The sequence below is a fragment of the Psammomys obesus genome, unplaced genomic scaffold (assembly GCF_907164565.1).
Source record: "Psammomys obesus unplaced genomic scaffold, mPsaObe1.curated_primary_1811, whole genome shotgun sequence".
Classification (NCBI taxonomy): domain Eukaryota; kingdom Metazoa; phylum Chordata; class Mammalia; order Rodentia; family Muridae; genus Psammomys; species Psammomys obesus.
This window is the reverse complement of record NW_026590859.1, coordinates 3,121,219-3,141,598: the sequence shown is the minus strand read 5'-3', so window position 1 is coordinate 3,141,598 and position 20,380 is coordinate 3,121,219. Positions and strand designations below refer to the sequence as shown.

The 20,380-nt window shown below is 40.7% G+C and overlaps 1 protein-coding gene across 5 annotated transcripts in view; it reads left to right on the top strand.

Annotated features, from left to right (window-relative positions):
- Nucleotides 1–20,380, top strand: part of Lpgat1 (lysophosphatidylglycerol acyltransferase 1) — a 117,180-nt gene that overhangs the window by 67,105 nt on the left and 29,695 nt on the right. For all 5 annotated transcript variants that reach the window (XM_055609144.1, XM_055609146.1, XM_055609145.1 and 2 more), the window contains one exon: nucleotides 15,723–15,841. In XM_055609144.1, the coding sequence (XP_055465119.1) occupies nucleotides 15,723–15,841 (119 nt within the window). The remainder of the gene's footprint in view (nucleotides 1–15,722; nucleotides 15,842–20,380) is intronic.

Below are 20,380 nucleotides of genomic sequence, written 5' to 3'. Positions count from 1 at the left end.
AAAAACAAACAAACAACAACAATAAAAACCCCACTTTTTTTCTTATGTATAAGTGGTAAGGCTAGCAGTACATGCTTTTAACCCCAGCACGCTGGACACAGAGGCAGGCGGATCTATGAATTGGAGGCCAGCCTGGTCTATAGAGAGAGTTCCAGGACAGCCAGAGCTACACAGAGAATCCGTATCTTGAAAACCAAAAGCCAAACCAAAACACACACATACACACATACCCCGTTTGGTGAGTTAGAGTAGTGGGGTTTTTTTGGAGTTACTATACATGATTGAAGTAAGTGACCCTTTTCTGTCTCCACCGAGAAGGCAGTTACTAGTCATGTGTTTCACTAGGAGCTTTGAGGTGTTGCTGTTACTCTTGTCAAACAGAATAACAGTTGTGAAAGTATCTTGTGTGATAATGCATTATGTTTATTGACTGTCTGCTACCAGTTAGCAAAGCTACTGACTAATAAAATACTGAAGAGTATAATTAAGATCAATTTCTGTAATTTAACTTGTTATTCTGTATGTGTGTATGATGGGGGTCGCTTGTGGAGGTCAGAGGACTTTTTTTTTTTTTTAAGGCAAGCAAGCAAAGTTATTGAGAAATAAAGAAATAGCTCCCCGAAGGCAATCAGGAACTCAAAAGGGAGTTACCACTGGGCGCAGTGGCTCATGCCTGTAATCCCAGCACTTGGGGAGGCAGAGGCAGGCAGATCTCTGTGATTTCAAAGCCAGCCTGGTCTACAAAGAGTCTAGGACATCCAAGGCTACACAAAGAAACCCTATATCAACAAAACAAAAAAGGAGTTGCCTTCGGAGGACAACTTTGGAGTTGGCTCTCTCCTTTCATGGGTTCCAGGGATTTGAACACAGGTGTTCAGGCTCACGTGGCAAACACTTTCTTCCACTGAGCCAGCTAGCCAGCCTGAATTAGACTGATTTCTGATAGAAAGATTTTTGAGGGGTGTGGTTGTTTGGCTAGGAATGGCCCCATAACTCACATGTCTGAATGCTTGGCCGTAGGGACTGGCACTGTTAAGAGAGGTGTGGTCTTGTTGGAGGAAGTGGATCATTCTGGGCATGACATAGTATATATCGGTCTCTTATACTCAAGCTAGGCCTAGTGTGGCATTTACTTCTGCTGCCTTCTGATCAAGATGTAGAACTCTCAGCTCCCTCTCCAGCACCGTGTCTGCCTGCATGACGCCATGCTTCCCCCAAGCTGATAGTGGACTAAACTTCTGAACTGTAAGCCAGCCCCAGTCAAATGTTTTCTTTTATAAGAGTTGCTGTGGTCATGGTGTCTCTTCACAGCAATACAACCCTGACTAAGACAAGGAGAATTCTGTGTTCAAGTAGTTTCCTGTATTTCTTTTCTTTTCTTTTTTCTTTTTTGAGAGAGAGAACATAAAGTTGGGTGTTTGGAGGTGGGAGGAGCTGGCTTTTTTTTTTTTTTTTTTTTTTTTTAAGAGAGAAAATATAAAGTTGAGTGGATGGAAAGAGATGAAGAAGATCTGGAAGGAGTTAGGTGAGGAAAACATGATCAAAACGTGTTGCATAAAAGAGTTGTTTAACAAAAAAAATTGTAAAAATTTTCTGGAAAACCAACATCAGAATACACATATTAAGCCATTGCAGGGTTCCATATTTGAAAGTTGATGGTTTAGTGGTTAAGAACACTTCTTGATTTCTACAAGGACATGGCAGCTCACACTTGTCTGTAACCTCAGCCTGTAAGTCTGGTAGCTGGGGCTCCGACTCCTCTGGCACCAGATGCTCACATAATACATAGACGTGCATGTGAGCAAAGCACGCAGACATACACATATAAAATAAAAAGAAATCCAGTGGAGCAGTAGCATGGATGTGGAACTCAGAAGGAAATCGGAGCCAGAGAGGGAAGTTGGGGAATTGTCAATGGTATTTACAGCTGTGGAACTGGGTCAGATCACCTGGGGAAGTGGTTCTCAACCTTCCGAATGCAGTTCCTCCTGTTGTGGTGATCCCCACGGTGCTCTTTTTTTTTCCATTTTAAAGTGGAAAATTCTATATCCCAACCCATTTTGGGTGATACCTGATAGAGGGAAGGGCCGTCTGCTGCTGCAGCTCTGTACTAAGACACTGTTCTCAGTGAGGCGTGACTGAGAGGACACCTGTCAGTGCTCAGTCCTGGGACAGCAAGTCTTGGCGGCAGAGCAGAGCTGTCTGGAGCTCTGTGGTGGGGTCCTGCTCCAGACTGCAAAGTGGTAAAGCTCCTCTCCCACAGCGCCCTGCATCTCCTCAGATACAGCCCTGCACTGCCCAATGTGGTCTCCATTCCTTTGAAAGTCTCCACCTTTCCTTTCCAGTTTCCGCTGTCAGGTGCTCTCTGGCATCTTCTCTGTGGCTGTGGTTCCTATCCATTGGGCTGAGTCCCTGCAGTGCACCGAGGGTCAGGACTCTATTCCCACAATAAGCATCACTGCAGACAAAAAGTAATGGTCTTGTGAGTGTGTGCTCATATTCTGCAACATTTGTAGCTCAGGGCTGGCGAAATAACTGCTCTTCCAGTGGACTAGGTTCAATCCCTAGTACCCACATGGCAGATTACAATTGTCTGTAACTCAGTCCCAAGAAGTCCAACACCCTCTTCTGGCCTCCTAGGACACGCATGAGGTACTAGGACACACAGGCAAAACACCCAGGCAAAACACACACACACAAAGAAATATCAATTTAAAAACTGTAGGCATTATAGACTGGAGTGTATGTGTGTGTGCGTGTTTTCTGTTCTGATCATCTAACCTAGGGCATTCAGGGTACATACTCTACCACCACACTAGGTTCTTAGCCCTTACTATTTAGTGAAAGAACTACTGTATACAGGTTTGTGTACATGTATGTCTGTGTGGTATATGAGTGTGTTCCTGTGCATGACCTCATATGGGTTTATATGTGTGCAGGTGCCTGTGCAGCTGTGAATATGGAGGCCAGAGGGTGTTTTTCTTGCTTCCTTTTCACCTTGTTTTGAGACAGGGTCTCTCACTCAATTTGGAATTGGTCAGTTTGACTAGACTGCCCAGCCAGTAAGCAGCCCACAGGCTTGCCTGCCTCTGCCGCCCTGCAGCTGAAGCTACCGATATAGGCTTTGCTGTCATTGGCTGCTGGGAGCCTAACGCTGGTCATCGTGCTTCTCTAGGAAGGCACGTGAGTGTGTGCTAATACTCTGCAACATTACCAACCACCCTCTCCTCAGACCCATTTTACTTTTGGCATTAGAAGGAATGTTTGTGCTTGGTAAGGTTCAGAATAACTCCTGTACTATCTACTTGCTCTGCCTCATTCCATACTTCCTGCTCCTATCTCTTTGAAAGGTGTCAGTTGCTTAAGGACAGAGATTTGTGTTCTTCCTTCTACCTGAGAGCCAAGGTTGGCAGGCTGTGGTCCTTGGGCTAATCCAGCTCACTTCCTATTTTCTAAGTCCTGCCCACCTAAGAATATTTTACAGTTGAACATCTGTATTCAATCTGATACTACAAAACACTTTAAAGTGTAATTAAATACAGTGTTGTTGCCCAAGAAAGAATTACATTCTTCTCATTAGTGGAGTTGTATCTCAGAGTGATATGTTTATATATGCATTTTGTCAATAAAAATTCTTCAGAAATATTTTTTAAAATGTTAGTTAAGTACCCATGTAATATCTTTAGGCTTGGTAGCTCTATATTGCTAGTGGATAACACCATATTCAAGGCAACTTATAAAGAAAGCATTTATGGGCTTATGGCTTCAGAGGCTTAGAGACTATGATAACAGAGGAAAGGCATCTCGGCAGAGACAGCTGAGAACTCATGTCTTGTTTTACTAATTCTGTTAGTTTCTTCTGACTGCTGTAGTACATTTCTACAGAACTGTGAAACAGCAGGCATTTATTCTTTTATAGCTGTGGAGACTAAACATTCAAATAAAGGTGTTATCATGGCCAAACACTGCAAATGCTCCCCCCCCCCCCAGATGTTATTGCTGCATCAACATCAATACAGTCCCTTATTGGCCTAGAGCTCATCATTTAGGATAAACAGGCTGGCCACCATGTCCCAAGAACTCTCTATTCTCCATCTCCCTAGCATTCCGCAACATACCTGCTATCTGTGTGTGGGTTCTAGGTCAAAACTCAGGTTCATGCTTGTGAGGCAAGTACTTTACTGACTAAGGTATCTCCTGAGCCCTCATCTTCTTTCTCCTTTATTAATGGATTGTTTTGGTTTTGTGTTTTGAGACAGAGTCTCTTTACTTAGACCTGGCTGACCTTGAACTCAGCGCTCCATCTGCCTCTGGCTCCCTAGTGCTGGGATCAAAGGTATGTGACACCACACCCTGCTTTCTTATTTCATAAAAGATCAAGTGTCGCTGGATTTAAGGTCTACCTGGATACTCCAAGATAAGCCCTTTAAGACCCACATAAGGTAGCATCCATACATTCCAGGACTTCTACCTACATAGGAGAAAGAGAGGTAACTTCCTACAGAACCTGTTCGTGTGCTCTCACTGTTTTCAGTCGTCACACGTATCCCAAAGGCTCTGGGTTTGCTCAGTGGTATGTATGTCTGTGATACGTTGCAGTCATAGGACTTCTTTAGTCTTGCTTATCTCTGTTATAGTCATGTTTTTCATCCTCTTAGAATTAATCTTGAAATGACATTTTTTCTTGTGACCATAGATTCTTCAATTTATTGTTTGCTCTTTGCATTACTTTCTCTGATATTGTTAGGAAGTATTAATCTTTTGTTAGGGCTTATTTTTAAAAGAAAAAGCTTTTCTTCCATCCTGCAGTTAGGTGAGTAAATAGTAAAAGACTGTTACTATTTCCCGTAAGAGAAGAGACTTGCTGTGGCTGACTACTTAGTGTGCCCAGCCTTCTAGCAAGTGCTTATGTCATTGAGAACAAGTCTGAAAAGAAGCCACTTCACCCTTTATGTACTGAGCAATGGGGAGGTTAAATAACATACTCAGTGGGTTGATATATCTAAAGGGTTGGAGCTGGTCTTTGAGTGAAGCCCATTATGCCATCCTTCAGCTTTAGTTAAATGGTTAATAATGTAATTGCATGAGCGATCTTTGCTTTGGCTTGAGGGCTCAATAAACTTGAGTTTCAGTCAGATTTGTGATGCTTAATTATGCTATTACTTTGTAGGAGTCACGTTTGCTCCTTAGGTGTAAATGAGAATAATATGGGAGGTGAGGTATATGTCTTTTATGCTTCTTTTAGAAATAGAGAGAATATGGATGAAAGCTGTCCCAAAAAGAAAAATTTTGCTAGATGTATTAGAATGCACTTATTTTTTCATTTGGTCCTGGCCTGGAGCTTGGTGTGCAGGCTAGGGCTGGCCATGAACTCAGGCAGGTCCACTGCCTCTGCCTCCCAAGTACTGGGTTGCACCACCATGCTTTGCTCTTTATTTGGTCATATTCTTACTATGTTCTTTTCTGTTCCTATATTTCAGTTTTGGGTGATGTGATCAAAGCCTCAAACTAGGAACTACACTAACTCCAACTATGAATTTCCTTGTGCAAGATCTCATGGGTATTTAATTTCCTTGTGCAAGATCTCATGGGTATTTAATTTGGTATGATTGCACACATTGTGCTCTCTGTCTTTGGTTTTAACGGCTTCCCCAACTTGTCTAATTCAGAAGTTCTGCTCTCCCACATCCCACCACCTTCCTCTCTTCCCTCTTGTTCTTGTGTCTGTCTGTTGCTTTCTGTAGTTCATAAGCTGGTACTGAGAGTGTTCTTCTCTAATAAGGCTGCTCCCAAAGCACTCTCCTGGGGCTTAACGTTGCCCTCTTCCTCTTTCTGCTGCTGTAGTGTAGGGCACCCCTCCTCTCAGAGCCGCTTCCTTTGTCTGGATTCCATTCCTTCCTGTTTGCTTGGGAGCCTTCCCTTGTCATTAATCTCCTCTTTAACTTTTATAAAAAGTCTTAGATTTCTAATAATAATTATGGGTTGCTTAATGATGGAAATGTTTTTTGAGAAGTTAGGTGATACAAGTCTAAGCCAGTGGTTCTCAACCTTCCTAATGTTGCAACCCTTTAATACAGTTCCTCATGTTGGGGTGACCCCCAGCCACAAAATTATTTTTGTTGCTACTTCATAACTGTCATTTTGTTACTGTCAGGAATAGTAATGTAAATATTTTTGGAGATAAATAAAGGTTTGCCAAAAGGGTCATAACCCACAGGTTGAGAACTGCGGACCTAAGCTATATAATAACTTCCATTTTATTTATATATATGATTCGTGATTGGCAGAACCTCATTATACAGAATATAACTCTACTCTTTTCTTTAAATTTTGCGTATGTTCATGCCTGCTTGCTTGTGTATGCGCCACGAATGTGCAAGTGCCTGTGCAAGCCAGAAGAGACTGTCAGACTCCCTGAAACTGGGGATGCAAACAGCTCCGAGCTGTGTGATGTGGGAGCTAGGCATTAAACTTACTTTATTTATATTGCTGTTCTGCCTCTCTGTGTGAGGGTGGCAAATCCCCTGGAACTGGGATTACGGACAGTTGTGAGCTGCCATTTGGGAGCTGGAAAATGAACTTAGGAAGAGCAGCTAGTGCTCTTAACTGCTGAGCCATCTCTCCAGCCCCTCTGCTCTCCATATTCTTATCTTCTAAGCTCCTAAAGAACATCCATTGAACTCTTAACATTCAATGGTTCTAGCCCAAAGTGCCAAAGTCCTTCCACAATCCTCTCAAAAACGTGGTCTGGCCTGTTATAACAATACCCCACTGTACTGGTACCAACTTGTCTTAGTTAGGGTTTCTGTTGCTGTAAAGAAACACCATAACCAAAAAAGCAAGGTGGGGAGGAAAGGGGTTATTCGGCTTGCACTCACGTGCTTGTTTGTCACCAAAGGCAGTCAGGACAGGAACTCAAGCAGGACAGGAACCCTGAGGCAGGAGCTGATGCAGAAGCCGTAGAGGGGTGCTGCTTTGGCTTGTTCCCCATGGCTTGCCCAGCCTGCTTTTCTAATAGAACCTTTCTTACAGGACCACCAGCCCAGGGATGGTGCCACCCCTAATGGGCTGGGCCCTCCCCCACTGATCACTAGTAGAGAAAGTGCCTTAAAGCTGGATCTCATGGGGGCATTTCTTCAACTGAGGCTCCTTCCTCTCTTCTGGCTCTAACTTGTGTCAAGTTGACACACAAAAGGAGCCAGTACAGATTTCAAAAGTGATGTATCCAGTTATCTCAATGAAATAATCAATTTCTACCTTACTAATTTTTACAGTATGTTTGAGCATTATTAATGACTAAAGTATAGGGTGGTAAAAGAATATGTAGTATTAGTGTCCTGGTTGGGTTGTTAGCCTGACACAACTTAATTGAGAAATGCCTCTATAAAACTGGCCTGTGGGCAGCTCTGTGGGGTATTGTCTTAAAATTAATGATTGATGTGGAATGGCCCAGCTCACTGTGGGATGTGTCACCCCTGCAGGTTGAGGGGCTGCAGAGATGGCCCAAAAAGTTAGAGCACTAGCTACTCTTCCAGGGAGCCTGGGTTTGAATCCCAGCACCACATGGTGGTCCCCAGTCATCTGTAACTTCAATTCCAGGGATTTGACAGCCTCTTCTGGCCTCTGCTGGTACTTGTATCACATGTGTGTACATACACACAAACACACACACAAACATAAAAGAAGAAAACAACTGGGAAATCCAGAAATAAGCCAGAATCTGCATTCCTCCATGATTCCGCTTCACTTCCTGCCCTGACTTCACTGAGCAATGGAGTGAGAGTTGTAAGCTGAAATTTCTTTCTTCTCAAGTTACCCTTTGTCATGGTGTTTATCACAGCAGCAGACACTTAGCCATGGCTACAGGTCTTCTGAAAGGGGCTTAGGGATGCATAGCAAGCAGCCTTTTCTCTCCAAAATAATTCCTTTTTGCCAGTCACAACAGTGGCTTCAGAGTCATTGGCTTTTCTGGGAGTTCTTTGTTGTTTGTTGGTGAGAGACAGGATCTTGCTATGAAGTAAAGTGTCTGTGTGTGTGTGTGTGTGTGTGTGTGTGTGTGTGTGTGTGTGTGTGGTTTTCTGGTAGAATTTCCAACTAGATGGCTTAAAATAATAAAAGTGAGCTACGCAGTGGTGGTCGATTTCTTTAATCCCAGCCCTTGGGAGGCAGAGGCAGGTGGATCTCTGAGTTCCAGGCCAGTCTGGTCTACAGAATAAGTTTCCAGGATGGCAGTGCTACACAAAGAAATCCTATCTCTGAAAACTGAAAGAGAAAAAAGAAGGAAGGAAGGAAGGAAGGAAGGAAGGAAGGAAGGAAGGAAGGAAGGAAGGAAGGAAGGAAGGAGAGAAAAGGAAGGATAAAGGAAGGAAAGAAGGAAGGAAGGAAGATCTTTCTAGAAGTCCAGAAGTCTGGAATCAAGGTGTCAGCAGAGCTGTTTTCTCTAGAGTCTCAAGACTTGAAAGGAAGTAAATGACCCTTTGCTGCTGCTTCTGGATTCTGGTGCTTGCCCACTACCCAACTACTGCCTCCTATTATCATATGATGCGTGGGTGGGTAGGTGGGTGTGTCCCCTTAAAAGAATGTTATTTACAGGGTTGGAGAGTTGGCTCAGCAGTTTTCTCAAAAGGATCTAGGTTCAGTTCCTAGCACTCACGTGGCAGCTCACAGCTACCTGTAACTCCAGTTCCAGGGCATTTGACACCCTCCACTTCCGATTGTCACAGGTACCAGCCAGGCATGCGCTGCATACATAAATGCAGGCAAAACAATCATATATATATATATATGAATGTTAATTACATTGGATTTAGGTTTAATGCCCACTCTAATCCAGTATGGCCTCATCTTAATTTGATGGGCAGTTTCAGAGTGAATATGGAATTTGGAGAGCTGTAAAACTCAGAGAAGAGTTAGCCATCCATGAGGGCTGGGGAAATGGCTCTGTCAGTAAAGTGCCTGCTGAGCAAGTCTGAGGACCTAAGTTTAGATCTTCACCTTCTGAGTGAAGCTAGGTGTGGTTGCATGTGTCTGTTAGCTATCACCAGCTTAGCCAACTGATGACCTTCCTGGTTCAATGATATGTTCTTTCTTACAATACAGGATGGAATGACTGGGGAATATACCAGACTGTGGCCTCTGGCTTCCACACACTTGCATACATGTGTGTACACACTTGAAGCTTGCACAGATATGTACAGACTCATTCATCCACCATCCACATATCCATGTTAGAGAACCTGAGTTCATTTACATGCTGATATTTACACCAGTAATACTTACTGATTTACCTCTATTACATAAAAGTGACTGACAAAATACAGTTACATAAAAACTTATTTTTATTTGACGTTATACCACATGCCTGCATTTCTTCTGTGCGGGCCTGGGATAGCTGTTTTCCATTCATCAGACAGAGATTGCATTAACAGAATTTTGGTGCTGAAATGCCTATTTTTATGTAATATACATTTATATAGATGTGGGACCAGAAAACTTTTTACATTACCTCTTAGCCCATATTTATAAGACCAAGATGAGTTTTAAAACCATTTACCTTAGAATATTACTTGAAATGTTTTATTTTATCTCCGTAACACCTAACAGCAGCTGATACACCCTGAACAGAGCAATGTGTGTCATTTACACTGACATGCTGTCCTTAGAACATTAGCAAGTGTATCCTGCATCCATACTGTCCTGTAGCCTGCTCTACTTGCAGGACACCATTCTGTGAGGACCTAATGCTGTGGTATGCAGGAGCCCATCGTATAGATACAGCATTACTTGTTTAGCCGGTTTCTTCTTAAAAAAAAAAAAAAATCATAATAGTGGTAAAAGTACTTGTAATATAAAACTTAGCATTCTAGTTTCAAAACATGTTTTGCTTTTGTTCTTTTGAGACAGGTTCTCATGGAACAGCTCTGGCTGGCCCCAAACTCACTATATATCCAAAGATACCTTTGAACTCCTGATCCCCCTGACTCAGTTTCCCAATAGCTTGGATTATAAGTGTGTGTGGCTATCTATTATCTATTTTTAAGATTTATTCTGTTTTTATTATTTATGTATATTGAGTTTTAATCTGTATGTATGTATGTATGTATGTATGTATGTATGTATGTATGTCATTTGAATGCCTGGTGCCCACAGAAGCCAAAAGAGGGTGTTGGATCCCCTAAAACTGAAATTATAGCCGGTTTTTCATCATCATGTAGGTGCTATGGATCAAACCCAGCTCCTCACTCAGCAAGGATAGCAAGTGCTCTTAACTACTGAGCCATTTCTTTAGTCCCATTTTTTAACTTTTTGTTTTTTGGAGGCAGGATTTCTCTGTGTAGCCCTGGCTATCCTGGACTTACTTTGTAGATCAGGCTGGCCTTGAACTTACAGAGATCTGCCTGCCTCTGTCTTCCAAGTGCTGGGATTACAGGCGTGCACCACCATCTCAGCCTCATCTTAACTATTTTTAAGAGTATACTTTGGGGCCACTGAGCTGGCTCAGTGAGTAAGGCCCATACCACTAAATTCCCAGGACCCATATGTTGAGAACCGATTCTTACTAGGTGTCCCTGACTTCCAAATTCACACCATTGTACATGTGCGTACACACACACACACACACACACACAAAGTAAATATGTAAATAGTTTTTAAAAGGAAAACAAAAACCAAACAGTATGCGTTAGTGTTATTAAGTGTAATCACATTGTTGTGCAACCAAGTCCCCAAACATTTTCATCTTGCAAAACGGAAACTAAATAATTGACCCTCTGTGTCTGTAGGTTCTCTATCTCCAGGTTCAGTCAACTTCTTTCTTCTCATTTTTCCTGAACAGTGCAATAGTAGTTCTATGGCTTATATCTTAAGTTGTCTAGAGATGACTTAGAGTGTATGGGAGTACACATGTAGGTCGTATGCAAATACTATATTACTGCTATAATGAACTGGAGCACCTACAGATTTCAGTACCTTTCTGCAACCAGTCTGCCATGGGTAAGGAGGGCCAACTGTGTCCATTGAAAAACAATTTCTCATTGGCTCAGTCCCTGGAAACCACAGGTCTGCTTTCTGTTTCAATGAATTTGGGCTAGCCTCCCCTTTTGTTGTTTGTACCCTTGCAGAGCTGCAGTGAGTAACTTTCTGTGCATGTCATTTTGCACATAGTTAATTGTACCTATAGGATGAATTTCTACATGTGAGTTACTTGGTAAAAGGTTTGTGCAGTTCTGAAGTTGGCAATGTATGCAAAAGTGAGTGTCTTAGATTGCTATGAAGAGACACTATGATCAAGGCAATAGGAGGAGGCACACAATGGGGGCTTCCTTTCAGTTTCCGAAAGTTAGCCCATCTTCATCAAGGCAGGGAGCATGGCATTGCAGCAGTAGCTGAGACAGCTACATCCTTTCCACAGGCCAAGAGAAAGCTAGAGACATTTGGCCTGGCATGGGCTTTTGAAACCTCACTGGCAATGACACCCTTCTTCCAATAAGGCTATACCTGCTCCAGCAAGGCTGCAACTTGCTAATCTTTTAATCCTTCTCAAGTAGTACCACTCCCTGTTGATGAAGCATTCGAATATATGACCCTATGGGGACCATTCTTATTCAAACCACCACATACATGGTTTGTTTGTTTGTTTGTTTGTTTGTTTGTTTGTTTGTTTTTAAAGAGTACCACACTGTGGAGTGGCTTAGTGGGTAAAGCCCACTTGCTGGTCAAGCATGAGGACTAAAGTTCAGGTCTCTAGAACCCATGTAAAAACCCAGACAGGTATAACTGCCACCTATAATCCCAGGACTCAGTAAGCAAAGAAAGAAGGTACCTGGGACAAGGTGGCTAGTTAGATTGGCTGGAATTAGAGAGCCCCAAATTCAGGGAGAAACACCAACTCAATAAATAAAATAGGGAATGATCAAGGAAGATATCCAATGAATGTATATACACACACATACATGCCAGACATATACATACATACATGCAAATACGTATATACATCCATGCAAGTAACATGTACCCACATCTACTTCCCCAATTGAATATGTATCAGCAAAGTGAGTATGTCACCTAAGCTGAGTTGGGAACTGGAGCGCTACTGCAGTTTGCAAAAGACTGAGCTCTCTGGGAGTCTACCTCTCTTTTTAAGGAACAAATGGGATCATCTCCTAATGTAACTTCTGTAGGGCATTAATTAAAGTTTTAAATTAAAACATTATTATAGACACTACAGAGATTTTTATATAAACTATAGCATCTGATAGTATAATTGCAACATCTTAATTCAGTGGGTACCACAACTTGGTATATGTTTACCCTGTTAGAAATTCCTTGAGCATGGAATTTTAGCATTGCTAATATGAAACAAAAGATGCCTTACTTGACTGGCTTTAGTAGGAGAAAAAAAAATCAGTAGCACCTTTTTCTCAGTGAGCACGTATGAAGAAGTACACCGTCTATAGGAACTTAGAGTGAACTGTGGTAACAGGAAGGAGTGAGTGAAAGAGGGGGACGCCAGGAGTATGAAGAGGGTGCCTCAGGCCTCCTCATTCTTTTGTCACCTGAAGACGTGACCCACAGCAGGCTCAAGGTCCTTGTATGGAGATGGTGAAAGTGAACAGTTGGCCTCGCGTTGCTCGCACCAGCATCTGAAGAACAGGGGAGCCTCTCTGTAGAATCTTGACAGCTGAAAACCGATGACAATTTCATTGTTTTTTGTAAATCTACCTTTTCTTAGAATGTATAAGTAAAATTTGAGGCATTGGTTTTCTACCTAGTGGTTTTAAACTAATTTAATTTGTTTTCTTCCTTTAACATGAAAATATATGGTTTTGAGATATTTGGATATTTTCTTGCACAGTAAAATGAAAGAGTCTAGAAGTCATCTTGTATTGATGAATGGTATCAATAGTCTAGAATTCAATATGTTAAGTAACTTGCAATTTTATTCCTTCAGTTGATTCGCAGATATAGTAGAAAAACAAAACTCAACTCAAGGGTTGGGGAATGTAGCTTGGTGATAATGGCAGTCCCTAGTGTGCAGAAAGTGTGAGTTCTATTGACAGAGCCCAGAAGCATCTCAAGCTTTCTGGTGTGTGTTCTTTTAACCCTGGCTGATTGCCTTTAACGCCTGATGTGTATCTGTTTTCATCCTCGGCTGGATGAAGCCTCACAGAACACATGCTGGGCTCCCATCTGCAAGGATAGCAGAGTATCATTAGTAGTGACAGGTGTTGCCTCTCTCCCATGGGTGGTCTCAAGTTGGGCCAAGTCATTGATTTGCCATTCCCTCAACCTCTGCTTTTTACGCCTACACTTCTTGTAGACAAGACAAATTTTGGATTTAAGGTTTTATGGGTAGTGTCACTCTCCCTCCACTGAAAGTCCTACCTGGCTATAGGAGGTGACCACTTCAGGCTCCTTAACTTGTATTGCTAGAAGTCTCAGATAGGGTCACCTGCATAGATTTCCAGAAGCCTCCCCCATCCCAGAGATGCCTGCCTCCAACAGATTTCTCTTCTCTCCTAGTCCACCCCACCACTCCACCCCTCCTCTCTGCACATCTGATCTCCAATCCCCTCTCCCATCTGGGTCCCTCCCTCCATCTACTTCAAATGTCTGTTTTATTTCCTGTTCTGAATGAGATTCACCATCTTCCCTTCAGCCCTACTTGGCTTCTTTTGGTCTGTGGATTGTAGTATTTTTATCCTGTACTTTATGGCTAATATCCACTTATAAGTGAGTACATGCCACCTATGTCTTTCTGGGTCTGAGTTACCTCACTCAGGATGATCTTTTCTAGTTCCATCCATTTGCCTGCAAATTGCATGATTTCTTTGTTTTTAATAGCTGAGTAGTATTCCACTGTGTAAATGTGCCACATTTTCTTTATCCATTCTTCGGTTGAGGGCCATCTAGGTTGTTTCCACATTCTGGCTATTATGAATAAAGCTGTTATGAACATGGTTGAGCAAATGTCCTTGTGGTATGATAGAGCATCGTTTAGGTGTATGCCCAGAAGTGGTATACCTGGGTCTTGAGGTTAGAGCTATTCCCAATTTTTCTGAGAAACCTCCAAATTGATTTTCACAGTGTAAATTGGTTGTACAAGTTTGCACTCCCATCAGCAATGGAGGAGTCTTCCCCTTAGCTTGTGCTGTCCCTGGAGTTTTTGATCTTAGCCATTCTGATGGGTGTAAGATAGAATCTCAGAGTCATTTTGATTTGCATTTCCCTGATCGCTAAGGACATTGAACATTTCTTTTAGTGCTTCTTGGCCATTCGAGATTTCTCAGTTGAGAATTCTCTGTTTAGCTCTGTACCCCATTTTAATTGGATCATTTGGTTTGTTGGTGTTAAATTTCTTGTTTTATATATATATATATATATATTTTTTTTTTTTTTTTTGGATAATAGCCCTCTGTAGGTGGCTGTTTTGTCCTGTTGACAGCATCCTTTGCCTTAGAAAAGCTTTTCACTTTCATGAGGTTCCATTTATTAATTGCTGATCTTAGTGCCTGAGCTGTTGGTGTTCTGTTCAGAAACTTGCTCCTGTACCAATGAGTTCAAGGCTTTTCATTACTTTCTCCTCTGTTAGATTTGATGTATCTGTTTTTTATATTGAGGTCTTTGATCCATTTGGATCTGAGTTTTGTGCAAGGTGATAAATATGGATCTATTCACATTCTTCTACATGTAGGCATCCAGTTAGACCAGCACCATTTGTCGAAGATGCTTTCTTTTTCCCATTATATAGTTTGTCTTCTTTGTTTAAAATTAGATATCTGTAGATGTGTGGGTTTATTTCTGGGTCTTTGATTCGATTTCATTGGTCAACCTTTGTGTTTTTATGCTAACACCATGCAGTTTTTATTACTATTGCCCTTTTAAACCTGTGTGTATGACTGGTTGCTCTTCTCAGGGTCAGTTAATTTGCTCAAGTGGCTCACAGAAGTTGGGACCGCTTATTATAGAGGATATTACAAAGGGTACAAGATGGGAAGATAGACAGGGCAAGGTCTGGGGGAAGAGCATAGAGCCCTCTAGGAACTTCCCATGTGCAGCTCTCAGAGCTCAGTCCTTTTGGGACTTTACCGCATTCCAGATGTTAACAAAGTGGGTGGTAAAACCCCTGGAGGCTTGTCTGCACAGCATTCCTTCCTTAGATTTGTGCCAAGACTTTTTTTGAAGTTTCTTACTGTCTGTCAGACAAGGAAGGACAGAGAAAGGTGTGGAAGATTGACTGTTTCCACGACCAGTCACGGAATGTCATGCGTTAGTTTCTGTCACCTGCCCTAGGGCTGCAGGTTCTCAGAGAGACCTTATACAATAACTGTAATGTTTACACCATGACAGAACTCTGGGCAGTACAGGGATATTTGTAAGTAGAAATACTATAATTTTTTTCCATGAATGTTTATCTTTATTTATTTTCCTGTTAGTAAACATCAAAGTTGTAATAAACAATCTTTTCTACATATATTTTTAATTATTTGGATAATTTAGGATAAATTAAAAAATATGATCTTTTAATATTTTAGTGGATATTTTGGGACTTTAAAATGTTGTCAACATTGTCAGTTTTATAGGAAATAAACCTAGTTGCAAACTTTCAAAAGTATTAACTAGAAGACAGCATTACTGTCTAGTTTTTTTTTTTTTCTAATAAAAGGCTTCTACTCACAGAAACATCTTTAAAATGACAATTTTGAAATGTTTTGTTCTTATAGTGATGGAATGGGGGGAAGATATTAAAGCAATCACTAAAGATGAAGCACTGATGTTGGTGAACCACCAAGCAACTGGAGATGTGTGCACATTGATGATGTGCCTACAGGACAAAGGACCGGTAAGCCCCCTTAATGCCTCAGGTGCCTGTCCTGCAGGCATGGGCCTAGAAGCACTGATTCAAGTATCTTACTGTGGTTTAAAACATTGGTGTAGATTTAATATGAACAAATATATAATTCTGGGTCACCCCAAGAAGAAAATTTAAAGACTTTAAAAGATAAATTACTGGAATAGTGTCTAGTGTTGATAAGACAGTGTTTGAACTGTTGATTTTGTGATCCTTATATTGATAATTAAAAATAGTTAATAAATCGAATAGATTTAAAATATGTTTGGTCTTTATCATTTAAGGAAAAATACCTCTTTGGGGCTAATGATATGGTTGAGTAAGTAAAGACATTTGTTATCAAACCAGATGACGTGAACTGAGTTCAATCCCCACAATCCACATAAAGAAGTTATGTTCCTTGAAAACTAAATTAATAGCATACAAATTATTGCAGTTTGTATATGACCCTATAGTAAGTAAACAAAACAATAGATGATCATTGATTGCTTAATAGTCAAGAGTAACCGTAAGAAATAAAGACTCGTCAGATGTGATGTCTTATGCATAAGGGAGGCAGAGACAGGCGGAGCTCTGTGAGTTTGAGGCCAGCCTGGTCTACAGAGTGAGTTTCAGGACAGCCAGAGCTATGTAGAGAGACCCTGTTTCAAAATACAAAGCAACAACAACAAAGAAGTAATGACTCCTCTACCTTTCTGCAGAAGCCAGCAGTCCATTATCTGGTGAGAGATGAGATCACCACAGTGTGTGCATACAGAATGAAAGCCATGTTTGAGGTTGAGCTCAACATGTACCTGGTGGACATAGGCAACTTTGCAGAAGAGAGAACAGATAAAGTTAGTATTCACAGTTAGGTAGAGTTTAGTTAGGCCTCCTCTAGCGAAACAGTTTTGGCAAAACCTGAGGGAAGAATTAGGTAAGGTGTTAATTAGTTTTAAAGAGTTTGAATCACCAGGTAAGTCAGAAAATAAGGTAAAATTAAAAGAAACTATGTTTAGTTATTGTATCATCTGTTTTTCTTATCTGAAAAGCAGGGGTATAATCTTACTGGGATGTGAAGTAAATTTAATCCTTCCTTATACTCAGAATCTCAAATTGTTAAAAGAAAAAAAAAAAAACCTACTACTGTGTAGATGCATTTGCTCCTACAATAAAATGTATTGTTTGTCCCTAAAATTAATAATGTTAAAATTGTGTGAGTAGGAAAAAAAAAATACTGTTTGGCTTTCTGTAAACACAACTATCCAATTAGCCAACAGTTTTTAGTCTCACTGATAATGGTAATTACACTTGTAACAATTATTTTGAAAGCATGCAAGGTGCTTAAGTGGTCTTAAATCTCAAAGAATGACTCAAATGATGAGTATAAAATGTGCTGTGTCCGAGTGCCAGTTTGCTAAGGATGACTGAGCATCAGCTTAACATTAGGTAGTCATGTGGATCAAAGAGAGGCTGTTGTGTTTGCTTTTATAAGACTTGAATTAATTTGTTTAGATTTAATTGCCTGGGTAATTTTTAAAACATTTTTATTTTACTTAATTTCTACATCTTTGTGTGTGTGTGTGAATGTATATCACATCCATATGGGTGCCTGTGGATTCCAAAAGAAGGTATCCGATCAGAACTAGAGTTACTGACAGCCAAGAGTCATCTGATGAGGGTTCTGGGAATGGAACTCTGGTCCTCTACATGAGCAGCAAGTACTCTTAGCCACAGTACTACCTCTCCAGCCCATCCTGAGTAATTTTGTATAATTCTTTGATATAAAAAATTTTGAAATCTAGACACATTTTAAAACTAATTTCATAAGAGATAAATTTAAAACTGTAAGGGTGGAAGAATTATAATTTTTCCTCTTGTTTTATAAGCATGAATCAATATTAGTTTATATCGAGAAGTATGAATAGTTAGTGGATTGATTCATTACTTCATAGGCTCTTGTCAAGTTGAATACCAGTTTAAAAATGCCTCTTTGGGCCTAATGATATGGTTGAATGAGTAAAGACGTTTGCTGTCAAACCTGATGACCTGAACTGAGTTCAATATCCACAACCCACATAAAAGGAAAGAACTGACTCCTAAAAATTGTCCTTTGATGTCACACATGCACATGCACACACACAGACACACACAGGAGAGAGAGAAAGAGAGAGAGTAGGTTGATATGAGTATCTGTTTAATTACCCACCCACTTTATTTTCTGAGAGAGTCTATCACTGAAACTGATTTCACAAATTTGGCTAGACTAGCTGGCCAGCAAGCCCCAGGGATGCTCTTCTCTGCATCTCCCCAGCATTGAGATTATAAGCATCCTCCACATTTGCCTTTTACATGAGTGCTGAGAACCAAACTCAAATCCTTCGGCTTCCACTTGTTCTATTGCTGTAAAGAGACACCTTAATCAAGGCAACTTTTATAAGAGAAAACATTCAGACGGAGGCTGGCTTACAGTTTCAGAGGTTTAGTCCATTATTGTGATGGTGGAAAGCATAGGGGCGTGCAGAGAGGTGCTGGAACAGTAACTGAGAGCTACATCCTGAACCATAAGCATAGAGAATGAGCCTGGGCCTGGCATGGGCTTTTGAAACCTCAAAGCACACACCCAGTGACACACTTCCTCCAACAAGGCCACACCTCCTAATCCTTCTAATCCTTTCAAACAGTGCCACTTTCAGGTGACTAAGCATTCAAATATATGAGCCTATGGGGGCAGAGGCCATTCTTATTCAAACTATCTCACATGGTGTCCTACCTGGTTTTGTATGTTAGTTTGACACAAGTTAGAGTCATCAAAGAGGAAATGCCTCCATGAGATCCAGCAGTGAGTGACCAGTGGGGACTGTTGCGGGTGGTACCATCCCTGGACTGGTGGGCCTGCACACTCTAAGAAAGCAGGTCGATCAGGCCAGTAAGCAGCACCCCTCCGTGGCCTCTGCATCAGCTCCTGCCTCCAGGATCTTACCTGTTTGAGTTCCTGTCCTGACTTCCTTCAATAATGAACAACAATATAAAAGTGTAAGCCAAATAAACCCTTTCCTTTCCAACTTGCTTTTGGTCATGGTGTTTCATCATAGTAATAGAAACTCTAAGACACTACATTGTCTGCCACTGTGAGCAGCTTTCTCAGTTTTTACTCTTTATATATATATATTTGTGTGTGTGTGTGTGTACTTTAAAATTTTTTAAGCAATTCAGTCTAGTAAAGATGATGAGTGTTTCACTGAAAAATTATGACAGGACCTGTTTTCTTTGGACTTTTATGTTGTCTTTATAAAAGCAGATGGTTTCAATGTCTAGTTTTTTTCTTTATATGTAAGCTTACATAATTTATACTTGGAGTTATTTACGTTTGTCGTTTTCTTGGAGGTCAAAGTAGAGTCCATTACATTCCCAATCAAGACTTTGACTTTCATTTTATTTAAGGTTTATAGCAAGAAATGCTGTTTCCTTAGCAGGAAAGACCAATTAAGAGGTTTACTAATTAGGTACTGTTTATATTTATTCAAAAAATTTAAATTTGCGACATCAAAATCTTCTCTTAATATGAGAATTGACTTGTCAGCAATGGATAATTTTTTTTGTGATTAAAGACTGAGGAATCCTAAATATATAAATATATATACTTATATATATAAAATATATAAATCCTAACAGAGTATGCACTTGCACAAACTAACAAATAGTCTTAATAAAAGAACATATGTCATTGTATTACATTATTTTATATTATTAATGATATTACTGAATTAGTCCAGTATAGTTTTACAAGTTAGAAGAATTACCAGAGACCTCCTTTAGATAGAGAATATTTGAAATCATTAAGTGGTTGTTGCAAAAATTCCTTCCCAGGGGAGACATAAACAACATTTACCTCTCCCCGTAAGGTCTCAGTGACAGAGACATGGTTCTACAAAAGTTCATTTTAGAGAACCAATGAGTTTTGGGAACATCTTTATAAAACACAAGTGGAAGTTTACTTAAACGGGTAGGCCACTTCTGAAAAGCTCATATCCAGCAAGGATGAGGGCTTCCTTGTAGCCACATAGACAGAAGCCCTCCCCTATTCTTCCTGGCCTGTACACTCTTACACTTAAGGAGGAGTTGTTTATAACAGGCATAGAGTAGCTGGGTACTCAGGATTGTCTTTTGACTCTCTGGCTCTATGAGGGGTATACACACTCAGCAAGCCGATAGGATCATAATCCTTTTGTAGAGGCCACAGCTGAACTCTCCAAGACAGCAGTTGCTTGCCTCTGTGAACAGTAACTCAGAACAATGGATCCATGAGTGAAAGCACTGTCCATGCAAGCCTGACAAACCCAACGTTGAGCCCTTGAACCCACAGCAGAAAGAGAAGGCCCACTCCCAGTCATTGTACTATGAATTCTCTCTTTATATATGTACATGGAGTAACATTAAATAAAATAGCTAATAATTAAAAAAAGGAATCCTTAAGTCCAAATTATTATTTATATACAAATACGTGTGTGTGTGTGTGTGTGTGTGTGTGTGTGTGTGTGTGTGTGTGTG